This window comes from Amblyomma mixtum, chromosome 3 (genome assembly GCF_055824585.1).
Source record: "Amblyomma mixtum isolate Tamu chromosome 3, ASM5582458v1, whole genome shotgun sequence".
Classification (NCBI taxonomy): Eukaryota; Metazoa; Arthropoda; class Arachnida; order Ixodida; family Ixodidae; genus Amblyomma; species Amblyomma mixtum.
In genome coordinates this window covers 141,911,640-141,933,982 of record NC_143014.1, presented here as the reverse complement: position 1 = coordinate 141,933,982, position 22,343 = coordinate 141,911,640, and the positions used below count along the sequence as shown (strand labels likewise).

Genomic DNA, 22,343 nt, shown 5'->3' with positions numbered 1-22,343 from the left:
CAAACAGACAGGACAAACTTACCAACACTGTGCGCAATGATCTCTGCTGTCCTGCCAGATCTGTGCTTCTTCTTGGGCTCAGCACATGCTGGTAAAAGTTCACTTGGCCCACGCTTGACTACACTCAACACGGAACGCAAGAATGGTGGACTTGTACTTCTGCTGCGTGACCTAGCCTGAGCACGTGGGGATGCAAGTGGCGAGCTTTCATGGCACGGACTCAGCTCATCAGTCTTGCCTTGACCCTTGAGCAGCACAATCTTGCCACCCACAGGCTTGACTGGAACAGTAGACTCAAACTTCCTGCGCCGGGCTTCAAACACGCTGCTTACTGCACGGTCTTGGCTGTCTACACTTCTTGTGCTCTTAGGTGTACCCTCTCGAGAACTGTTCCTCTCTCTCGACAGTGGTGCCAACCGATCTTCCCTCTGGTTATCAGGGGCAAGGTGCACTTTCTGAACATCAAGGGGTACACCATTAGTAAGCCTTGCCTCCCGTTTCTGTGGGCACTCTTCTATAGCTGGACTTTTTGTGGATGTGTGCCCCACAGGACTATCATTCCCACTGTGCGATCCACATAAGCCTGGGGAGCCGACAGGCAACCTCTGAACATTTTCATTTGGCACTGCACTATTCTTCAGTCCATCTCCGACACTTGGTTCCTGCCTGCTTACCAACCCTGAAGGTTCCTTTGCTGTGCAATCGTCCAAGTCTTCACCAGTTTCCGAGTCTTCACCACTTGCCTGGGATGGAGCATGAGCAATGCCACTGTCAATGCCATCACTGGAGCCGAGTCCTGAGGTATTCAAAGCACTGTACACATCACTGGACTTGCGTGCACAACCAGCAGTGCCGGTCTCTGGAGACATTTCATGCCATTGAGAAGACACCGGCAAGTCTGATGTAGACTCACTCAAACAACCATCCAGACTATCTCGTAAAGGTGACAAACAGGCAGAGTTCTGCTCATCATCTGAGCTGTGTCCACGACTGCCATCGCTTGGAGATGACATGGAACCAGACGGCAGCAGGTCATCGTCACTCTCCTCACTTTCAGAGCTAGACTCGAAGTGACTGAACTTGCCAGACGCTGAAAAAGAGATGATACGTACATCAGTGCACTTTCCTATAATATCTGCCAAGGCACCACTATGCAAGTGCAATGTGACAGAAATAATTTGGCCCCATAAGCACACTTGAAAGAATGTGCTTCAATGTACACGACACAAAGTTGCACAGAAACAAAGCCTTGAAACTGCAGTATTTCAAAGCACAGCGTAACCAAACAGCGAGAAAGATGCATGTAGGACACACAGGAGCTACATGTCCTACATGCGCCTCTCTCCTCCTCGTGATATGGCTAAGCATAGCATTCAATAATGATGTCATACTAACTTGCCCCACAGATTATGCTTCTTGGACCTGTCGCATCAGCCCAGAGTCTTCCCACAAAGTCAAAATAAAGACATTTGGTAAACTCTGCTTTCACTGTCAACGCCTCACAATGCTTGTAGCTTGCACTCCACAGAATATAAATTGTTAGATTACAACCACTTTGTGCTTTCTGATGACCTGTACACTGCCTTGCATTTTCATCTTGTTTTTTTACTGTGCTGCAACTCCATCATAGTTGCCTAAGCACGGTCCCTTAAAGGTGCACTGAAGAGGAATCTGAACTTGTCTTTTTTGCCGCGGGAACTCGATCTACACGTTCCGAGCTTTCTCAGAAACTTGGATTTATTGCCCTGTGTGGCCAATTTCCGTAATTAAATCGAATCAACGTCCGGCTCCCGCCTTTTTTTTTTTAATTCTCCCGCGTACAGTGGGCGGAGTCGACCAATGCATGGAGCACCTTTCACCCAGTCCCGTGGCGGCGCTTGCCGCTCTGCCATCGGCGGAGTAATACGTAGTAGTCCGTAGTAGCAAATAGTCTGCGCGTATTTTTATTTCTGCGGGCTTATTTTGCGGCTATATTATCTGCGAATTAAACTATTTATTCATGGAAACCTAAAAAACAAAATAAAGCGAAAGCAAAGCCTCCACGGAGCTGGCTGAAAGGCACTTCACACGTTGGTCGACTCCGCCCACCGTACGCGAAGAATTCAAAAAATAAAGGCGGGAGCCGGACGTTAATTCAATTTAATTAGGGAAATCGGCCACAGAGGGCAATAAGTCGCAGTTTCTAAGTATGCTAGGAACGTGAAGATCGAGTTCCCGCGGCAAAAAGACAAGTTCAGATTCCTCTTCAGTGCACCTTTAAGAAAGTGCATCCTAAATCCTCGGCTGACAAGTTGCCCCATCCTACACCGTTGTTGTGAAATTCATAATTCAGCAGAGTGCAATGCACAATGTGTTATTATGGTCCCTATATCCAGAGGACAAGTGTCAGCACACCTACCACTAAAAAAGTTGGGGAATATGAGAGATTTCCGATGCAGCTTCATGCCTCCCTCAATTGGGATGGAAAGCGGAACATAACACTCACAGAGGCTATCTGCACCAGAAAGCGAGAGAAGCTGCCTTTGAGACAGCACGAGTGAAAGAAGTGTGGCGAAACTGCTCAAGAGCTAAGCTACAATTATGCTACTACATATTCTTTCCACTTGTGAGAACATATTCTAGGACAATGCCTTGAACCTCTGGAGCATAATCCAATTTCACCAGAGGATGGTCAGAAGCCCTATAGCAATTTTGATAATACAGGATGAGAACTGGGGAACAGGATGAAAAATTGTTTATTCTGCACACCTCCCATAACCGAGGAGTTGCAAGAAAACATTTCAGTAGCAACATCTATGCCCAAATCATTCAGCCCAATCCGACAGCAACTATTTCAGGGGCACTGCAAGTTTCAGGGGCCCTGCACTTGCCCTAGCTATTGAAGGACCCTTGAACACACTCTCATTAAAAATTTGGCACAAACGCTCGTTAATTCGACTCCCCATTAGTTCAGAAATCCGGATAATTCAAACTGCCAGCGCAGTCCCAGGAAATGCCCATGAAAGTGTATGGAGTCAGACACTCGCTAATTCGGACACTACGAGCCTCACATTGGTTAATTAAAACAAGTTTGTGAAGGGAGGCCGCATCGAATGACCGGCATGGCAAGCGATGGTCAAAATATCTCTACTAAAACCTGAACTGCATGATGCAGTCTCACCCGTGCACCTCTCACATGCACACAATGGCAGGTGTGATGAAAAACAGATGGCCCCGTCTCCGATAATAGTCCAACTGCTTAGTTTCAGTTGCACTTTTCTGAGCTTCGTGCTAGCCCATGGCGAGGGCAGCTATTGCCTGCGCATCAGCCAGCAATCCGGACCCAACTATGCACCATTTCAGACGCTGATTGGCACTGTTGCGTGTTTCCCTCGCTTCCATCCGCGTGGTTTTATCATTCTTCAATTGCGCCGAATCTGCTCGCTCATCACGTACCGTTTCCTTTTAGTGCAGTAAAGCCTCCTCGCAAGGGACACAGCTGCTTGTGGGGGGGGCTTCACTACTACCGCATCACACTGTAAAGGATGCCAGGAAGCTCCTTAGCATTTTGGAGCAGTTCTGCTTCAACGTTCTCGAAAGTGGACACGTAATAAAGCACTGATGACAATAGGAAAATTATTTATTATTGTGCAGCTCTCACCTCAAAAGCAGGTGGCCACTGCCCAATTTTTCCCCAAATAAATTTGGCATGACACAAGCGGTTGTTTTCAGTTTTTTTTCTGGGGTTATTTGATAGTTCGAACTTTGGATAATACGAATAATTTTGCCAATCCCCTGAAGGTCGAATTAACGGGCTCGTTAATTCGAGCTTCAGGGGATCTGAAAAATTGTTCGTATTATCCAAAGTTCGAACTATCGAATGACCCCGAAAAAAAAAACCTGGAAGAACTGCTTACATAATGCAAATTTATTTGGGGAAAAATTGGTCAATGGCCACCTGCTTTTGGGGCGAGAGCTGCACAATAATATATATTTTTCCCCATTGTCATCAGTGCTTTATTACGTGTCCACTTTCGAGAACGTTGAAGCAGAACTGCTCCGAAATGTTAAGGGGCACCTTGGCGTCCTTCACAGTGTCATTCCAAAGTAGTAAAGCCAGATAATATTGTCCACAGGCCTGAATTGAATATTACATTTTCTCCCATGACCGCCCAATCTGCGTGCGAAGGAAGGCGTGTTGATGGTCACCAGGTACCCATCGATAGGCTGAGAGAGAGAGCCTGGAAGCATATTTTCGTTTTCGGAGTTTCGCCACCAGCCCGTGGGGACGGTGGCTACTGGCTGAGCATATTAGCGAGCAATCCAAGCTGCACACTGTCTGATACAAAGATCGCCTTGTTGCTGATATTTTTGTTTGTTTTTCGAAGGTGTCTTGCTGCTCCAGCCCAAATGCTTCTGCCTGCGTGGTATTTCTGTTCTTCCAGTGCGCTGAAACTCCGTCCTCATCACATGCTGTTTGCCGTTTGTGCAGTGAAGCCTACAGTTTTTGGACACTGAACGAAGCCGCGGAGACCTTACCATTGTGGAGTTCTGCTTCTACCACTCCCGATAGCATGCACGAATTAAGATATTTCATGAAACTGCAAGAAATTGCTGTTGCTGCGCAGTTTTCATCTTAAAAGAAAACAACAACTGCCCATGCTCCCACAAAATAAATTTCGTTTTTACACAAACAGTGTTTGGAAGTTTCGGGGGGCCATTCGATAATTCAACATTCGGATAATTCGGACATTTTTTACACTCCCCTGGTTCGAATTAACGAGGTTTCACTGTACTACTATGCCAAGGAGTCAAGCAAAAGCCAATGCATGAACACATGCTTGGTGGCCAAGGCACAGCACTGTAATCAAAAACTTAAATTGCCTACACCTTTCCTACTGGCAAAAAAAAAAAAGAACACACACACGCACACACACAAACAGTTTACTTCTGCAGAAAAAAGTCCTTTCAACAAAGCTTGTAAAACATGAAATAATGGCCTGCCACACATGTGAACGCTGAGATGCTGAAGAGCAATGCACTATTATGGCAGAAAACAGCACAAAAAACAAGAGACAGAAAAGGAACACGATAATGCCAGTGCACCTTATATTCGATTACTAGCCCATCCAGTATTCTATCCTTCTCAAGTACTGCCCACCAAGTTGAAGCAAAAACACAAAACATTTATAAGTATTTAGTCCAAGTAAAATAAGATGGTTCATCATACACAATGCAAAGCAAATAGAGTCGAACCTAGTTTTAACGAAACTGCTTATAATAAAATAATGGATATAACGAACGAATGACGATTCCCCCTGGAGGTTCTGTCAATACGGGCTTTAATGAAGTAATCAGCAAGCCCCTTCAACTTTTTTATAACAAGGTTAAAATGTAATACTTAGTTCAGAAATGTGCTCTTTTGTAAGAAAGCTTCAAAAGGAACACTCTCTTTGTTATATCCATCACTTCATTACAGACTAAGCTGCTTAGCCACAAAAAAAGTTTAGCAATATACGAAGAGCCTCAATGATACGGTCGTGGCTGATCCCCTTAAAGGTGCACTAAAGAGGAATCTGAACTCATCTTTTTACTGCGGGAACTCGATCTACGCGTTCCGAGCATTCTTAGAAACTTTGAATTATTGTCCTGTGCGGCCGATTTCCATAATTTAAATCGGATTAAAAGCGCCGGCTCCCGCCTTTTTTTGAACCCGCCGCTGAAGTTTGGAGGAGTCAACTAAAGCATGGAGTGCCTTTCAGGCAGTGTGCGTGGCGGCTTCGCTTTCTCTTTTGTTTTTTAGGCTTCCGTGAATAAATAGATCCAGTCAGAGACTACATAGCTGCAAATTAGGCCCATGGAAATAACAATATGCGTGGACTCTTTGCTTTCACCGATCACTACGTATCACTCTGCCAATTGGCAGAGCGGCAAGCCGCCACGGGGCTGGTTGAAAGGCTGGCTGACTCATCCTACCGTCAGCGACGAGTTAAAAAAAGGCGGGAGCCAGGATGTTTAATCCGATTTAAATTAGGGAAATCGGCTGCACAGGACAATAATTCGAATTTTCTAAGAATGTTCGGAATGTGTAGATCGTGTTTCCATGGCAAAAAGACGAGTTCAGAATCCTCTTTAGTGCACCTTTAAGCACTAAGCATGGCAGGCACATTGCCAATGTCGCAGTCACAAGTCTTGCGGTAAGCACTGCAAGCAGTGAGTGGTCACGCACAACTTGCACGTCACCAATGCCACAAGCGCCAGTCACACAGTACGCATCACGAGCAAACCTCGTCAGCCATAAGCAGATCTGCATGAATGCATTTTGTGTGCCTGTGCATACAGATTTTGTTTGTTTTAGATGATATAGTAGAACCTCGCTATTACGTTTTCCACAGCCCCACAGAAAAAATAAGTACCAGCTGGAAAACTTACACGAAAAAAAAAAAAAGTATCGTTGTCTGCACTTTTTTTTCCCCCTTTATTTTTACTTCCAGCAAGAGCAACATGTTTCCCTGGAATTTACAACGTTTTGCAGCCCTTCCGATCGTTCGTATGCACCGACCATACCAAACACCCTGCGATGGCTCTCCAACTGAGCACCTACTGGAGGAAGGGAGGCTGCATCGAAGACTGGGCGACGGAGCGAGAAAAGTTTGACCACACATGTGAGCTTCTGTGCTTTTTACAGCAGCTGCTTTAATCATATGGAATACTTGTCTATTAGAATCAAGAAATTGTGTTTATAAGCTGCAGTCAACATGAAAGACGCAGATCACAGAAACATAACCCACGCAACCGCATCTTGTACAGCGCTGCCCGAGCGGCGTTTGTCATGCATACCGTATTTACTTGCGCAATTTGTGCTTTTTAGACTTCCAAAAAGGAAGTGCACAAATCACACAAAGAATTCACGAACACATCCTAAAAAACAAAAAATTACAAAGGTCATAACGTGGAATGTATGCCCCATACAGTCAACAACCGAAAAATGGGTCCCTGAATTTCTGGACATCATTGATTATTCTGACTTTTTCGCAGCACCGCGACGTGGCCCATAGAGCCATTGTATACTGGTGCCTGAAATTTCGAACGCACCTCAACAAACTGCTCGATTTTTCGGACCTTGTTCGCACTCACCGCCACTGCCCTAGCCACCATATAATGTGTACAATGGAACTCTCTAATTAAAACTGCAAACGAGATCGAATACCTGATCAAATGAAACGAAATTCAAACTAAAAAGAGTCTCTTAAATGGTGCAGCTACTCTCCAAGAGTCAGGACGTTGCGCCTGTGTGGTTTCAAATTCATACCTTTGTTGGATGTCATCCACCACACAAACTTTAACAGTAGTCATAGTTTGCGAATTCATCTATCCAGAGTCTTTTGTCCCGACTATGGGAAGAGGTAGCAGTGAAGAGCGTGAAAGGCATATGCTTCACAGGACGGTGAGCATGGAAGAAAACGATGGTGCATTTCAAAGCGAGGTCGCTGTACCCGTGGCAAAACGCACGGCAACTCTGACTTTTTTAACGTCAAACCAACAACAACTGGCATTCTGATGACAGGCAAGTAGCCTAACATTATATGCAAGCCACCACAAAGTGCATATCGCTGGTTATGATGCTGATTTTGGCCCTAGTCGCTAGGCCCAATTACGAAGGCCAATGCTGATGGAGCACCTGCTTCAGACTATTTGTCAGTTCTTATCGTTTCGCTATTTTTACCTTCTTGTCATTCTGGACCTTTAGTACTGCGAGCACAGCGCAGTTCCCGCAGCATCGGGTCTGCTTTCACATCTAGACTTTGTCCCAATCTGCGAGTTCGTTGGCAACATGCCAAAGAAAGGCAGTACAGCCATCCGAATACGAAAATCTACTGACCTCCAGCATATTTGTTATAAAAGTGAATTTTTGGTGAAATTTGATTTTTTGGACTACCTGATTTTTTAGGACGCTTTCGCAGTTCCTAGAGTCCAAAAAATCAGTCATCAACTGTACTGCCACCTATACGTCAAATGCCCAACTCACACCCTTCGCTGGCCAAAAAAAAAAATTGATACAATTGCAAAGCCAGCAGCCAAGGCCAAATGAAGATCAAATGTGATAAAACAGCGCTCTCTTGCGTGGCCTAGCTGACTAGCGGCAGCGGAACAGCAAACTGTTGCGGAGCAGTCTGCTGGCAACCTCCGGTGCACCGGAGGTTACCAGCAGTTCGCTCTTGCAACTGTTTGTCCGGGAAAGTTGCCGCCGTCAGTGAGCCGGGTAAACAACGCGCAATTCGAATTTTTGAGGGCCCAGCATGGCAGCATCCCCTCGCCGATCTTTCCAAGCCTGCCTTGTGTGCACCCGTGTGCATGCTGATGGTATGGTGCAGCAGCAAGCGTAAAATATGCACGTAAAAGTTTTTTTTTCTCAATATAAACCTGGGTAATACATTAGGGGTGCATAAATTACGCGAGTAAATATGCTAGTTTCGTTTTCACACCTTCGGTCATTCGCACTCACACCGCAGTGGCAATGGATCTGTATCAATAGCCGCAACAAAATTCACACTGCCTGTTTGTGGGCTTGGTGTCGCTGTGGGTGCAACGTGCCGAAGGGCACAAAATACAGTGACAGCCATGTTCCATGTTCCACCTTGGCCCACATGCCATCGCCATTCCGCATGCGCTAAACTTGTGATGTCAATATGCTAGCATGGGGCAAACCTCTATTGTGAAGTGACAATCACGATGTAGCCTGCGGAAAAGCTGCCACAGGTGTGATGTAACATCAGAGTTCGTAGTACATGGGTTTCTATGAGAGCTTAGATGGGACTGGCTCACAAAAACATACCAGCTGGGAAAATGCAGCACCCAGGAAAGTAACAGCAGGTTTCTACTGTATGAATATTTTTTGGAATCGCGTGAGATTCGTATCATCGAAATTTGACTGAAAGCGAAGGCACAGCCATTCTTCTGTCAGGAAATGGAATTCTGGGTGCTTTCATATTTTTTTCGGGGGGGGGGGGGGGGGGCAAGGGGGGTTGCGATGGTAACTGAGGTGGTAACATAATGGAATAAAATAACGGACAGTAGCCTGATGCCCGAGCACCACAACTCAAAACTAAACTAAGTCAATCCGGTTATATATCCCTGTCTGGCAGGCGTCAAAGTCAGGCCGCTTAGTCCCGACATTCGTGTAAAATGTGTGGGCCAACTGCTTGCCACAGAATGTTCTGGATGGTGTCATGTGATTCAGCATTTCATGCAGCATGAACTTGCTAGTTAAGTCAGGGCCTAGCTCATGGCAGGGATTCAAACCGGCAACCTATGTACCCCCAATTCTACATCTTTACAAATCTTCATATGAACATCGCAGCTCAACATTTTGTCGCAGAGTGTTTGGGGTGGTGGCACACGATTTCACGTTTCAAACAGCATAAACTTACTAGTTAAGTTACAGTCTAGCTTGCGGCAGGGATCTGAACCAGTGACCTATGTTAGGTGTGTCAACGCTCGATATTCGATCGCTGCCTCAGTGCTGGCTCATTTTTTTGCTGCTCCCGCAATCGCCCCAAGCAGCTTCGAAATGGTGCTAAAATTACGGAAAAGGTCTCTACCAGTAGCCCCATTCTTTCACCAACTAAATTTAGCTTCTTCGTCAAAGGTTTTTGGTCCCATTTTATATTACAAATTTTGGCTATACCGAACTATTTTAAGATTTTTTTACCAGTTCGCTATAACGAGGTTTCACTATAGCTAACCAGACAAAGACAGAAAGGCTACCTGTTCTGCTACTCAGAGCAGCCTTTCTGTTTTGTAAACAGTGAAATGTGTTTCAAGCTTCACAGCACACATAAAGAATGCTAAAATTCACAATCACAAAACAAGTCCCTCCTTAATTAGCTTCAGCTGTGCGCACACCGAATAACTGTATATTTGGATAATGGCTTCATGTCCAGGTCACGTGAAATCTGTGCAAAAATAGAAAAGCATGACAAGAAACACTGATGGCACTGCAGAAGATGGTGGTCAGCACTTGTGATGTCATCACGTTTCTTCTTGCCATATTCATCCATTTCGCACTTTCATTCATACTGCCTATATTATATACCGCGCGTTCCGTACTGATCTGTCCAGTTTGTGAAAAATTCTCCTGCGCAAACTACTGGCCTATTTGGGCTCAACCACCGATACAACAAGGTAGCTTAACGGTAGCGTTTTTGGATGAATAATATGACATCAGAACTTGCCTGGATTGTCCAGAATCGGCAAAAAACTGCAGTCGACTGCAGTTTTTCGGCGCGGCAAGTAGAGCAGCCAATTTGAATGGCAGCATCTGGCGAGCTGCTCAGAGCTGGGGTGGGTCTCGCAGTTCTCCAGATGGCGCAGCCTGATAAATCGACTGTTCTCTTCACAGCAACAAAAATTCTGCTGGAGCCAACAGCAGTTTTCGTTGATTGCAAACAACCCAGGCAAGTTCCGACATTAAATTATCAGAAAATGCACAATACAATTAAGCTACCTTGTGGTCAGTGGTTCAAATAGGCCAGTAGTATGCACAGGAGAATTTTATACAACCCGGACAGATAAATACAGAACATGCAGTATATGTACACCTTTGCAGCAAGCAGTGTTTAGCCCGGCCACTTGTATTCGCAGATCTGATGACGATGATGATGGATTTTTATGGCGCAAGGGCATCTGTGGCCTAAGAACGCCATGGCACAAGGTATTTTCGTCTTCTCAAGGTGGAGTCAAAGACCCATTTCCCAAGCATTTCACCTTAGAAAAGCCGAGCACTAGGCCAGGGGAAACCTTGTACCCATTGTATCACCGGTGGGTACCCGGCGGCACTGGGGATCGAACCCCGCACCCCCCGCATGTGAGGCGGATGCTCAAACGACTAGGCCACCGCTGCGGTATATGCCCAGATCTCCCCTGCAAGAGAGATGGCTGCCATGAAAAGTAAAGCTATTTGACAATACTAAAAAAATGTAAGCACAACAGGAACAGGGAGAAATGACAAGGAACAATGTTCAGAGGCATTTACAAACATTATTCCTTGTCTTTTTCTCCTGCCTGTGTTACAATATATCTTTTCAGTGTGCTTTACCACCCTCACAATAATTTCACAAATGCCGTTACAAACAAGAAAATGCATGATGCACCATTCCAGGTGCGCACATGCATGCACAAACTGTACTGCAAGATACCCCACAGTGTCTGACAATGGCACCTGCACAGCAGTGATGGAATATACATTGCACTCAATCAGCATAACCAATGGATCAGCAAAACCACAAAGCTGCCTACCCCTGCGCTTAGATGGGCCACTGCTAGCTGAAGCTGGGCTATCCTGACCCCGGTGAGGACACCACCGGTCTTGTGGAAGCACCAGCTTCGACAAGGGTTGTGCAGTTTGGATGGAGGCTCTGTTGGATGGTGGTGCTGCCTCACTTCCTTCCAAGGGCACAGGCTGGATTACTATCAGGTTCGGGCGAGTGTGCTGGCTCCAGCTGAACAGAGGCTGCAAGTTTGTTGAGTCACAGGAGTATCAGCAGTGTTAACACCAGACAACATGGACAGCGCCCTACACCCCGATCTCCTTATTTCTCGCACAAATGAAAGCGACCTACCTACAACAGGTTGCCAACCGCCTAACAACTAATGCGCTTATCGCGAGGCAGTTTTGTCAGGCTTTACAAGCCGTAGTTTCAATTTCGAACAGTGACCACGCGGCAAACTTCCTCGCGTAACATGATTACTAGTGAATGTACTTGCGGAAACAACGAAAGTCATCTGCACACCACACACTTACTGAAGCCTACAATAATCGTGAGAATCATCACTGGCGCGACATCGTAAGCAAACCTTAGTAAACACATCGCTATCTCGCGAAATATGGTGTGCTAGAATACAAACTTCATAGGCTGAATATCTTCGGGATAGCGTAAAAACACTTTACCTTAAGACAAGCACATAACACATCGTGTTTTCGGCATTCAGCGCTTACCTTTCCTGACGTGGCTCTCTGGTTGGAATGGTGGTAGCGGCTGTAGCTTGAATATGGACCAGGCCGCTCGCGCGGTTCGGAATTTAACGAATTCTGAAATTTGAAACAGGATTTCTGCGTGTTAAAATGAAGAAAGGGTACCTGAAGAAAGCATACCATGAGTCTCGCATGAGTCGGAGATACTAACTGGTTTGTGTTTTTCTCTAGCCTTCATGGACATCAGAGCTGCTGTTCGCAACGCCTCCAGTTCGTCGTCGTCGTCATCCACCGCGGGTTTTGCAGTGGTATTGCTGGAATCGAATGACTTGAGGCCCGATGTCTGGGTGGGCACAAATAAAAAAAAAAAAGATGAAGCAGGAAAGTCAACGATATAAGCTAACGACGAACATTGCCGATAACTACAACGTCCGCTTTTGAAATCACAGACATTCAAATTGTAGCCATTTGTAACTACAACAGAACTAAAGATCACTGACGTTATTTATGACAGCTTGCACGCGATCGTAAGCAATACTTGGTTTTCTAAAGGCAGGAAGGACAAAATGGCGATGTAGCGCGCCGAGCGCGTTACCTAAGCTTGTTTACAAACATGATATAAACAAACACACGTAGAATACTTGTTAAGAGGAGGAGATTGTATTCATCTTTTACGTCATCAATGCTGCACGAACCACGCGCAAGCTATATAGCTCAATATAATGGGAAAAAGAAGAAGTGCCAAACCTCAGCTACAGCCGCCATGACACTCGCGTCTGTGTCTGACCCAGAATGCCATGCGGGATGTTGAAAACCAATGACAAAACAAGGTCGTCGTGACGCGCACCCAAGGGCCTCTGTTTATAACTTTAAACAACACTATAACATACTGTTAAAACCAAAAAATTGTTACTTTAATATTTTATCTTATGTATAATGTAAGAAAAATTGTTTTTAGTTTACATTTGAGAAAAAAAAAAAGATGTGGTTTATGCTTTATCCAGCAGGCGTACATCCGATTGTAGGACGTTGGTATTATGTCATTTCCGTTCTTTGAAGGCGTATTATTTTGAATCATTTTAAACTCGTTATCCTTATGTTGCCGCAGCAGTTTAAAAATATTTTATTCTCCTGCTCTTCTTAGCTCTACTGAGGCCTACTGTGAATGCTGTAATTTGTTTCTGTGCAATCTTCTGCGTTAAAAGCGAGTGTTTATTGCTTCACCGCCCGTCCAAGAAGACTGTTGCGCTAATCCCTGTCATCGAGACAATTCTTGAAGGGCTTTGATCCGTACAGCCATGCCAGAAAAGCCGTCTGTTGACGATTTAGATGAGCAGTATATTCTGCTCGAGACTATAGGAACAGGTACGTGACTTGTGGCTTTTACTTTTGTTACGGGTGAAATGGTTCGTGAGGTTTAACGTACACGCAGGACTGTGATCTCGCCAAATGTCTGCTCACGCGCATGCATTTCAGGTGGTTTTGCCAAGGTGAAGCTTGCCATCCACATTCTGACGGGCGAGAAAGTTGCTATTAAGATAATGGACAAGCGTTCTCTTGGGGTAAGTAAATTTTAAAGTGAAACAGTGTTCTGTGAGTACTAAAGTCTGTTCCCTTGTCTCTTTGCAGGAAGACTTGCCTCGAGTGAAGCTGGAGATTGCTGCATTGAAAGATCTCAGCCATCAAAACATCTGCAAACTGTACCAAGTAATCGAGACAGACACCAAGATATATCTTGTCCTTGAGGTAAGGCTACGAAGAAAATTGCACGTCTGTGTTGATCAGGGGGGAAGATGGGGGAAAAGAGCTTAGCGATAATGAACATATTCGGTGCAGCTAACCTACTTCGTATTTAAGGCGCTATCTGCTGCGGCCATGTTTCGGGCTTTTAGTAAGCGCAGCTAAGGTGTTAATAAAAATTTCAAGCTAATCAGTGCTGGTGTTAAGTGAGGTGATGATGCAGCACACATAGTCAAGGCTTTCTCTCGTTTGCGATATGCTTGAATCAAAACTGTTGAGGGAATGGGTAAATAGCACAAGCTTATGCTTTTTGCCCATGATCTATTGCCAGCAAAGACCCGCCGCTTTGCCCCCGTGGCCTTGTCGTTCGGCTGCCGACCCCAAGGTCGTGGGTTCGATCCCGGCTGCTGCGGCCGTATTTTGATTGAGGCGAAATACAAAAACGCCCGTGTGCTGTGTTGTAAGCGCACGTTAATGGTCCCCGGGTTGTCTAATATAATTTGACGCCTTCCACTATGGCGTCCCTCGTAGCCCATGTGTTGCTTCAGGACCACCATGTTACAGTTCAGCTCTGTTGCAAGCTAAATACCACAAACAGACAGGCCGCCTCCACTTCTCCATGACAGCGTTTTCAAACCAAAAAGTCTCGGTCACAGGCGGCGCTCTTACACACATTTTTTTTTAATGAAACTTTGGAGGTGATTCCAAACAGCTGTTGAAAGAGCGCAGTGGTTTTCCATCCCCTCTCAAGTGATCAGCACCTGCCTTTACCTTGTTTTCAATAAATAAAACAAGTAAAGTGGGCACAAGTTTCCCCTTATGTTTTTCAAAAAGATTGCAATGGAAGCATTGTTTCTTACACACTCCCTTTTGTGTGCAGTGCAAGTGTAGTGCAGACAGTCGGTGAATGAGAGTTTTTAGTTGAAAAACACCATTGGAGGGAAGACAGCTTGCAGAATTTTGCAAGTTGTCAATAACTCAACATTGGGTGCAGCATACTGCAAACAATTCAGACGGTTGTATGGGGAGTAGAGGTCAAACATTTGGTAGCAGTGGGCCAGGTTACTGGGAAACCTCTAGAGTGACTGGGTGGGGCTGTGCATGAGGTTGTAACATTATGTTACAATACGGTTCAAGGTGATATTTGTGCAATTCAGCATCATGGACACTGCCAAATGCAAAAGCTCTTTCTTTCAAGCCAAATTTCATGTCAGAGGTGCTGTGCACTTGCGAGGATACAAGATAGGGAGGGAAGGGGTGCGGGTGATTTGGTGGCTGCATGATGCTGCCCCACTGGCAGCGCTCTGCCAATAGACTTTTCTGCAAAATGGTCGAAAGCCTCCTGCTTTCCTCCTGATTTGCAGTAAAAACCTCTCACACATTCTTCGCACAGTCCAAAGACCACTGCAGTGATAATCATGAAAAGGTCTGTTGGCCGCAGGTCTCTGGTCGTTGACCTGGAGCTATTGGTTCGGAAACAGACTTTCATATACCCGTGCCACACGTGTACAAGAAATGGCAGTAAATGCTTAAGGTCTTAAGGTGGTTAATGCCATTGTTATTGAGTTGGTGCTACGCGTCCAGATTTAATGCCACTATACGAAAGTCACGATGATAACACCTGCAAGGCAGTCAAATTTTTTCAGAATATAAACAGTGCTTACGAGCACAACATCTCGGCAGGGTTGTTAAAATGAATATAGAAATTATTTTGCAGGCAATGCCGCTGTTCTTGCTTGACAAGTTGTAACAGCAGCCATAAACTCTCGTGTCAGCACATAAGCCGAAAGAGAGAGAGAATAAACATTTATTGTGTGAAAGGAGACAGGAACAGATTATGGGTGGGGTCCTCTGTCCAGGACTCCAGTAGCTTCCGCCAACACTTTGGCAGTGGCGACTAGCGCCTTTAGGTCTTCCAGGGTGCCGCTGGCCAGCGTCACCTCCCGCTGCTCCAGTGCCGCGTTGTGCGGCTTTCCCAGTGGCTGGGTTTTGCTGTGCATGTCCATGTTATGTGTATAAATGTTGAAATATAACCACACTAAGGACATGTTTCTGCGTATAATGTTGGGTGAATGTGGTGTGGGTGGCGGAGATTGGGTGTGTTTTTGGATGCACCTTAGGTGGCAGGAATCCGTAGGGGAAACTTGCTTATGTGGTGGGGTGGGGGGGGGGGGGGGGTAGAGATGCCTATTTAGGCGGAGCGTCTTAGGCGGGTTGAAAAAATGGGTTGAGAGGGGGTAGAAGGTGGAGTAAGTGTGCCCCACTTAGTAGGTGTAATCACAAGCTAGGGCATTGACCCTAATATTGCCATCGAGACCTGCACGTCCTGGGTCTCAGGTGATGACATGATCATGTTGGAGATGGCCGCCCATAATGCCGACAGCCGTGCACGGTACATGACCACTCATATATGCTCGGCAGGCAGCTTGGGAGTCTGTAAAAATGTGTGAGCCATGGTGTTGGGTGTTGCTCATTTTGATGGTGATAGCTATAGCGATGGCTTCTGCGGCCGGCAGGTCCGGTGCCGTGACGGACACTCCAAGATAGGGGGTGTTGGTGTGGTTGACAGCAGCGCAGGCATATCTATGGGGCTGTGAATACGAAGCCACATCCACATACATGGCCGTGGTGTCTTCACCATATTGCCCACGGAGGCTGCGAGGACTGGCCTGATAGTGGGCGGGGGGGAGGGCTTGTGAGTCATTCATATGACGAGTGACAGGGTCCATGTGAAGGCAGAAGCAGATAGTGAAGGGAGAGCATCTGTTGGAAGTGTTGGCAAAAATGGCGCCTTTCGCATCGAAAATGCAGTAGAGATGCCGCATCTCACTGAAAGTTATGAATTAACTGTTTGCTGCTGTTTAGGAAGTTGTTACTGACAAAGTTGCACACTTCTTTTGCATGTGGAGTGGGGCTCGGCCAAATGAGTTGTGGCAAACTCAGTAGGGCGCAAATGGTAGTGAGGCTAATGCCATTAAATTTATGCATGCGGCACCATAGAAATGCCATTAAACCTTAAGGCAGTAAGCCCCTAATGGCATTAGTTTGCCCGTTTGGCATGGGTAACAGCCTTCCACCTTGTCTGTTTTGCCTACAGACAAGGAATTCCACACAATAACAGCACCATTGCCACAGTGGATTTTGTCTTTTGTATATGTCGTGCCATGAGGAAGCTATTCATTGTTGCTGCTGTCGTTGTGAAGACATGTTTCAGTTAGGTTATAACTTGAGAGTCATGTGAATTCAGGTGGCTTCAAGCTCAGATGTTTTAACAGTGTTGTTAGCTTAGTACCCAGATGACAAAAGTGCCATGGGAAGCAGCAAGTGGCTTGGTTTCTACTGTCACGGGAAAAAAGCATGAAAAGATTTTCACGCTCACACGCACAGGCACTCACACATACGCTTCATCCGATATGGTGGCTCAGTGGCTGTGGAGTTGGGACGCTCAGCCCAAGGTCGCAGGGCCGAAGCTCAGCTATGGCCGTTACATTTCAGTTGTGGCAGAATTAAAATGAATCTGTGGGCTATGCGATGTCAGGACAGGTGTCAAAGTTAGTCCAGAGCCCTCCACTACAGCGTCTCGTAGCCCACATGCAGCTTCAGGAGGTTAAACCCCATGTGTCATCGCCATTGCACACATTCATCATGGCATACAGATGCATGTGATGCTTAGTGAGAACCTAAGAATGAAGGATCCTTTCTGTACCCCCTTTTTTTTTTTAGTTGCTATGACATGCATGCAGCTGATTATTTCAGCAAGTTGCACGGCCAAATTTGCAATAGTGGTTACGGCACTTTGCTGGTGAGCATCAAGTTGCATATGTAATTAATTCTTAGCTGCGGTGGTCGTTTGGAATGGAAACAATGCCATGATAACTATGTATTCACCAAAAACGCCAAAAAAATTGCGAGGACACATTGGCAACTTAAGTGTTGAGAGGCGAAAGCCGAGGACACTATGCCGTGGAGACTTCCGGTGGATGTGACGTCACACCGTTCCCGTGGCTACATCGATACCCAAATTATACATCTTTCGGGGATCTTAAGTGTTAATTACGCTTAATTACACATTTTTCCTGTCTAATTTGACACAAATCCGATGTTTTTCCAACCGCTCTGTGACAATTTTCACTATGCCGTGATGACTTCCGGTGGATGTGACGTCACCGTTTCCGTGGCTGTATCGACGCAATTTCGAAATTTTTGCCTATAATTAACTAATTATTCTACAGTCATCAAACTTGGCTTCTAGGTTCATTTTTTCCTCCTCTATCTGAAGCAACCATTCGTTTTCTCCTATCTTTTTTATTTCCCAAGTTAACAGAAGTTAAATGCTGCCAAAGGTGTGACACCCTCTGCTAACGGATGACAGTATGAGCCATTAAAGGCTTTCGCCTTAAAAATTAAAGCAGTGGAAATATGTCCGGAGTCTTGTATTGCAACAGCCGTGAAAGTCCTTGTGATTATAACAGTATAGGAGGCTTGCTAAAGAAGTGATTGGCAGCATTTTGGTGTACAGCCCAAAACTTAGCTGTGTAGGCAGGAGCAAGCAGTGATAAGCTGATTCAACATGCGCACAGCACCTTTTTTTAGTGCTACCTGTACACAAAAATGGCGGTTACTGTGGCTTGAGTGCTAGCTGCCTATAAAAATTGAGAGGGCACTTAAGACATAACGTACTGGGAAGGCGGAAGCGGTAGTGTGTCATCGTAAGCATTCGACCTCAACGCAGGCTGCGCACTGGGAAATGAAATGAAGACATCCCTCCGAATGTAGATTCCACAAACGCTGAATCCACAAAGGTCCGAATGAAACACTCTGTTTGAATACCTGTCATGAGCTAACCTCCAACCTGACTTGGAGACGTATGCTTTATGCAATGAGAAATCATATGACACCGCCCGCAGTGGTGTACGATGCAGTTGTATCAAAATTTTAATACGAAAATTGTTTTTTGAGGAAAGGAACTGGCACAGTAACTGTCTCACATCTCGGTGGACACCTCAACCGCGCCTTAAGAGGTAAAGAGTCTGGGAAGGAATACAATTGAAGGTGCATATGTTGGTTTGAATCTCAGTCACAGCTAGCTTCCAACTTGACTAGCACGTGTAAGCTATATGCAAAAAGAAATTGTATGGCACCACCCGGAACACTGTACGACAAATGATTGCTCACTATTTTGTTACAAATGTAGTTGGGAAAACTGGTGCCACGTTGAGGTCAGCCAATCAGGGGTATAAATAGGAGAATGACATGTATACCACTGTCTGAAATGACGGTGCTCGGCTTGCTGTGTGTGTCCTACGGCCACTTGATGATGTCATCCTATTTTTCTTGCCATCGCTGGGATTTTCTGTGCCATCTGTGAATACACACACTAACATACTAATGTATGCCACTGGCTTTTCTTGTAATGGAACTAGTAATGCTTTCCAAAATCTTTCCAGAGTCTCTTACTAGTAATGCAAAAGCATTATTAGTAAGAGACTCAAGACGTACAGAAAGAGGACACAGACAAGCGCTGACTCGCAACTGATTTTTTATTAGGAAAAAATTACACATCTTATACAACTCAGTCATGTGATAACACGTTGAGAGCACTTCCGCAGACACATTGCAAAGGCAAAAAATGTAATGTGCAAGTGCTGTCGACTTGTTATCGCATGACTGAGTTTATTTTATTTATTTATTTATTTATAAATACTGCGGTCTTGAACTACAAGACCATCGCAGGTGGGTACATGATTTGTGTAATACCCAAGGACAAAGAAAAGGAAATACAGCAGACAAGGCGTCACAGCAACGAAATTAGTACATCACACTGTACTGTATCAATTCACAACCTCAGAATATATATACTGCAGTCATAGAGCCAAGCATATAATTCAGTAAATCTAAACAAATTACTCATCAACCGAACATTCAAAATTTCTTCACTTGTTGCAGCATCTCCTCAAAATGGGACAAATTATTCTCTTCGACTATATGACCAGCAAGGTTGTTCCATTCGGTAATGGTTCTCGGAAAATAGGAATATTTGTAGCAGTTCGTTCTTGTGGATAAAGGTTTTACGGAAAGAGAATGTCTCAGGCGTGTTGCATAACCACTAGAGTAACTAACAATTTTCGAGATGTCAATGTTGTATTGCCCATGAATTAACTGGAAAAAGAATTTCAAACGACAGATACGGTTTCTATCAGTAACGGATGGTAAGCCACTCTTTTTAATAAGATTAGTGATAGAGGTGCGGCCATAGGAATTATAAATAAATCTTACTGCTTTCTTTTGAATCCTTTCTAATTTGTTAATGTTAATCTTGGTATATGGGTCCCAGATCATTACGGCATATTCTAAGATTGGCCGCACAATAGTGTTATACGCAAGGAAACGTGTTTCAGGAGTAGCGAACCGTAGTGCACGCCTCAAGAAGAATATTTTGTGCAGAGCATTTGCCGAGATGGTATCAATATGTTTGTTCCAGGAAAGATTATTGGAAATCCATAGGCCGAGATATTTGTAGCATATTACCTCTGAGAGTGCACTATCGGAAGTACCATACTGGTAGAGAAGAGGATTCCTTTTAAGCGTTATTCTCATATATACTGTTTTATCAAAATTCATCACCATTTGCCACCTATCACACCAGCGCATTACTTTCTGAAAGTCATTATTTAGCCTTATTTGATCTTCACTTGAGTTAATTCGTTCATAGAGGACACAATCATCAGCATATAACTTAACATTAACAGAGAGATCTTGGATGATATCGTTAATATAAATAATAAACAAAAGCGGTCCAAGCACAGATCCTTGGGGAACTCCCGATTCAACTGGAATGCAATGTGAGAGGGCACCATTTAGTGTAACAAACTGGCGCCTGTTTGTCAGGTAAGCCTTAATCCAGGTTATTAGTTTATCGTTTTTTATTACAGAACTCAATTTATATATTAGCTTGTTATGAGAAACCGTATCAAAGGCCTTGCGGAAATCTAAAAATATTACGTCAGTTTGTTTTCCTTCGTTTATGGCTTCTGCAAAATCATGAATTGTTTGTATTAGCTGTGTACATGTCGAATATCCTTTCCTGAAACCATGTTGAGCTTTCAATATTACGTTATGTTCTTCAAGAAAGGTGGATAAATGTTTATGAATAATGTGCTCAAGTATCTTACACGCTGTGGAAGTAAGTGAAATAGGGCGATAGTTTTGCACCTGTGTTTTGTCACCAGTTTTATGTAAAGGTTTAACTCTGGCAACTCGCCAGTCATCGGGTAGGGCGCCTTCCTCTATAGACCTTCTAAAAATGACACATAAATACTTGGCGCACCATTGCGCGTACTGCTTCAGAAAGGCATTTGGGATGTCGTCTGGGCCAAACGATTTCTTAACATCTAGATTTAGAAGTAAATTGAACACTCCACTTTCAGATATGGTAACATCAGGTATAGGGGGTAAAGACAGACTGAAAGATGGGAGATGACCATTGTCTGCAGTAAAAACAGTTTTAAAGTGGTTATTAAAGGCTACACAGGCTGCATTATCATCGCGAATACAATTTCCATCTATTACAAACATGTCGGCACTGCGGGAACTCGGGGTAATCGTCCTCCAGAATTTTTCAGATTTTTTAATAAATGATGGGAGTTGGACACCAAAATATCTTTCTTTGTCAAGTAAAGTCTGATCTTTTAATTGTTGTGACACCTCCTCAATAACACGGGCTATGGAAGGGGTGGCTGATCTCGCTCGCTTTTTAAGACGTTTTAGTCGACGCTGCAAGTGCAGCGTCTCTCTGCTGATCCAAGGGTTGCGGCTACAAGGCTGCTTAGATATCTTCGGCACAAAACACCGAATACATTCATGAACCATGTTCTTGAAGATGAGCCACAAGTCATTAATACTGCAAGGATTCGTTTGAAAATCGTCATAACGAAGGTCAAGAATGTCAATGATGGACTCATTATCTGCTCGTGAAAAATTTGGAAAGGAATGAAGAGCATCTTAATGCTTTAAAGAAACATCATTTAGTGACAATAAAACTGCCTTATGATCTGATATACCAGTAGCAACATCACAAGAGATGTTTTCCGTAATGGTGCCACTTAGAAAAAAGAGATCTAGGATGGACATCGAACCATGCTGTATTCTTGTAGGCTCATTTACAACTTGCAGCAGATCAAAGTTTAAGGCAAGGTCCAGCATTTCGTTTTCCATCAAATTACAGGACTGTGAAGAAAAAGTGCATCAATCAATATTCGGGAAATTGAAATCACCGGTCATAATTATTCTGTCTCCCGGTTTTCCATGACACTGGATATACTCTTTTAAATGGTGCAAGACAGTGACAGGAGAGTTAGGGGGCCTGTAAATGGCGCCTAGTAAATACTTGATGTTATCAGCATAAACTTTGCAGAATATGCCCTCGACTCCGGTGACATCAGGTAATCTTATAAGTTGTAGAGATGCTTTGTATAGTATCGCAACTCCCCCACCTCTTCTGTCACGATCTTTTCTAAAGACCTGGTAGTTATTTGGAACAAATTCACTGTCATATATATCTTCACTTAACCACGTCTCAGTCAGCACTACTACATCAGGGTCATGCGTAAGTAAAAGACCTTCCAACTCAACGACTTTATTAACAACACTG

The 22,343-nt window shown here is 44.6% G+C and overlaps 2 protein-coding genes and 1 long non-coding RNA gene across 7 annotated transcripts in view; 1 reads left to right on the top strand and 2 right to left on the bottom strand.

The window, feature by feature from the left end:
* LOC149352186 (uncharacterized) overlaps nt 1-12,765 on the bottom strand; it is a 37,502-nt gene extending 24,737 nt beyond the window's left edge. For all 3 annotated transcript variants that reach the window (XM_089581346.1, XM_089581347.1, XM_089581348.1), the window contains exons 1-5: nt 12,701-12,765; nt 12,165-12,296; nt 11,978-12,070; nt 11,278-11,491; nt 23-1,090 (exon numbers count right to left, since the gene is read on the bottom strand). In XM_089581346.1, coding sequence (XP_089437472.1) covers nt 23-1,090; nt 11,278-11,491; nt 11,978-12,070; nt 12,165-12,296; nt 12,701-12,718 — 1,525 coding nt within the window. In that variant the 5' untranslated portion in view covers nt 12,719-12,765. The remainder of the gene's footprint in view (nt 1-22; nt 1,091-11,277; nt 11,492-11,977; nt 12,071-12,164; nt 12,297-12,700) is intronic.
* The window catches only part of LOC149352185 (maternal embryonic leucine zipper kinase-like), a 192,031-nt gene that overhangs the window by 70,240 nt on the left and 99,448 nt on the right, over nt 1-22,343 (top strand). For 2 of the 3 annotated variants that reach the window (XM_089581340.1, XM_089581338.1), the window contains exons 1-3: nt 12,915-13,318; nt 13,430-13,515; nt 13,583-13,699. In XM_089581340.1, the coding sequence (XP_089437466.1) occupies nt 13,252-13,318; nt 13,430-13,515; nt 13,583-13,699 (270 nt within the window). In that variant the 5' untranslated portion in view covers nt 12,915-13,251. Of the gene's footprint in view, nt 1-12,914; nt 13,319-13,429; nt 13,516-13,582; nt 13,700-22,343 lie in introns of those variants that run through there. The other variant, XM_089581339.1, reaches the window with a different exon arrangement.
* Nucleotides 4,908-11,268, bottom strand: LOC149352187 (uncharacterized). The gene is made up of 2 exons (XR_016290703.1): nt 8,206-11,268; nt 4,908-8,164 (listed from the first exon to the last, which is right to left on the bottom strand). It is a non-coding gene; the product is annotated as an uncharacterized LOC149352187 (long non-coding RNA).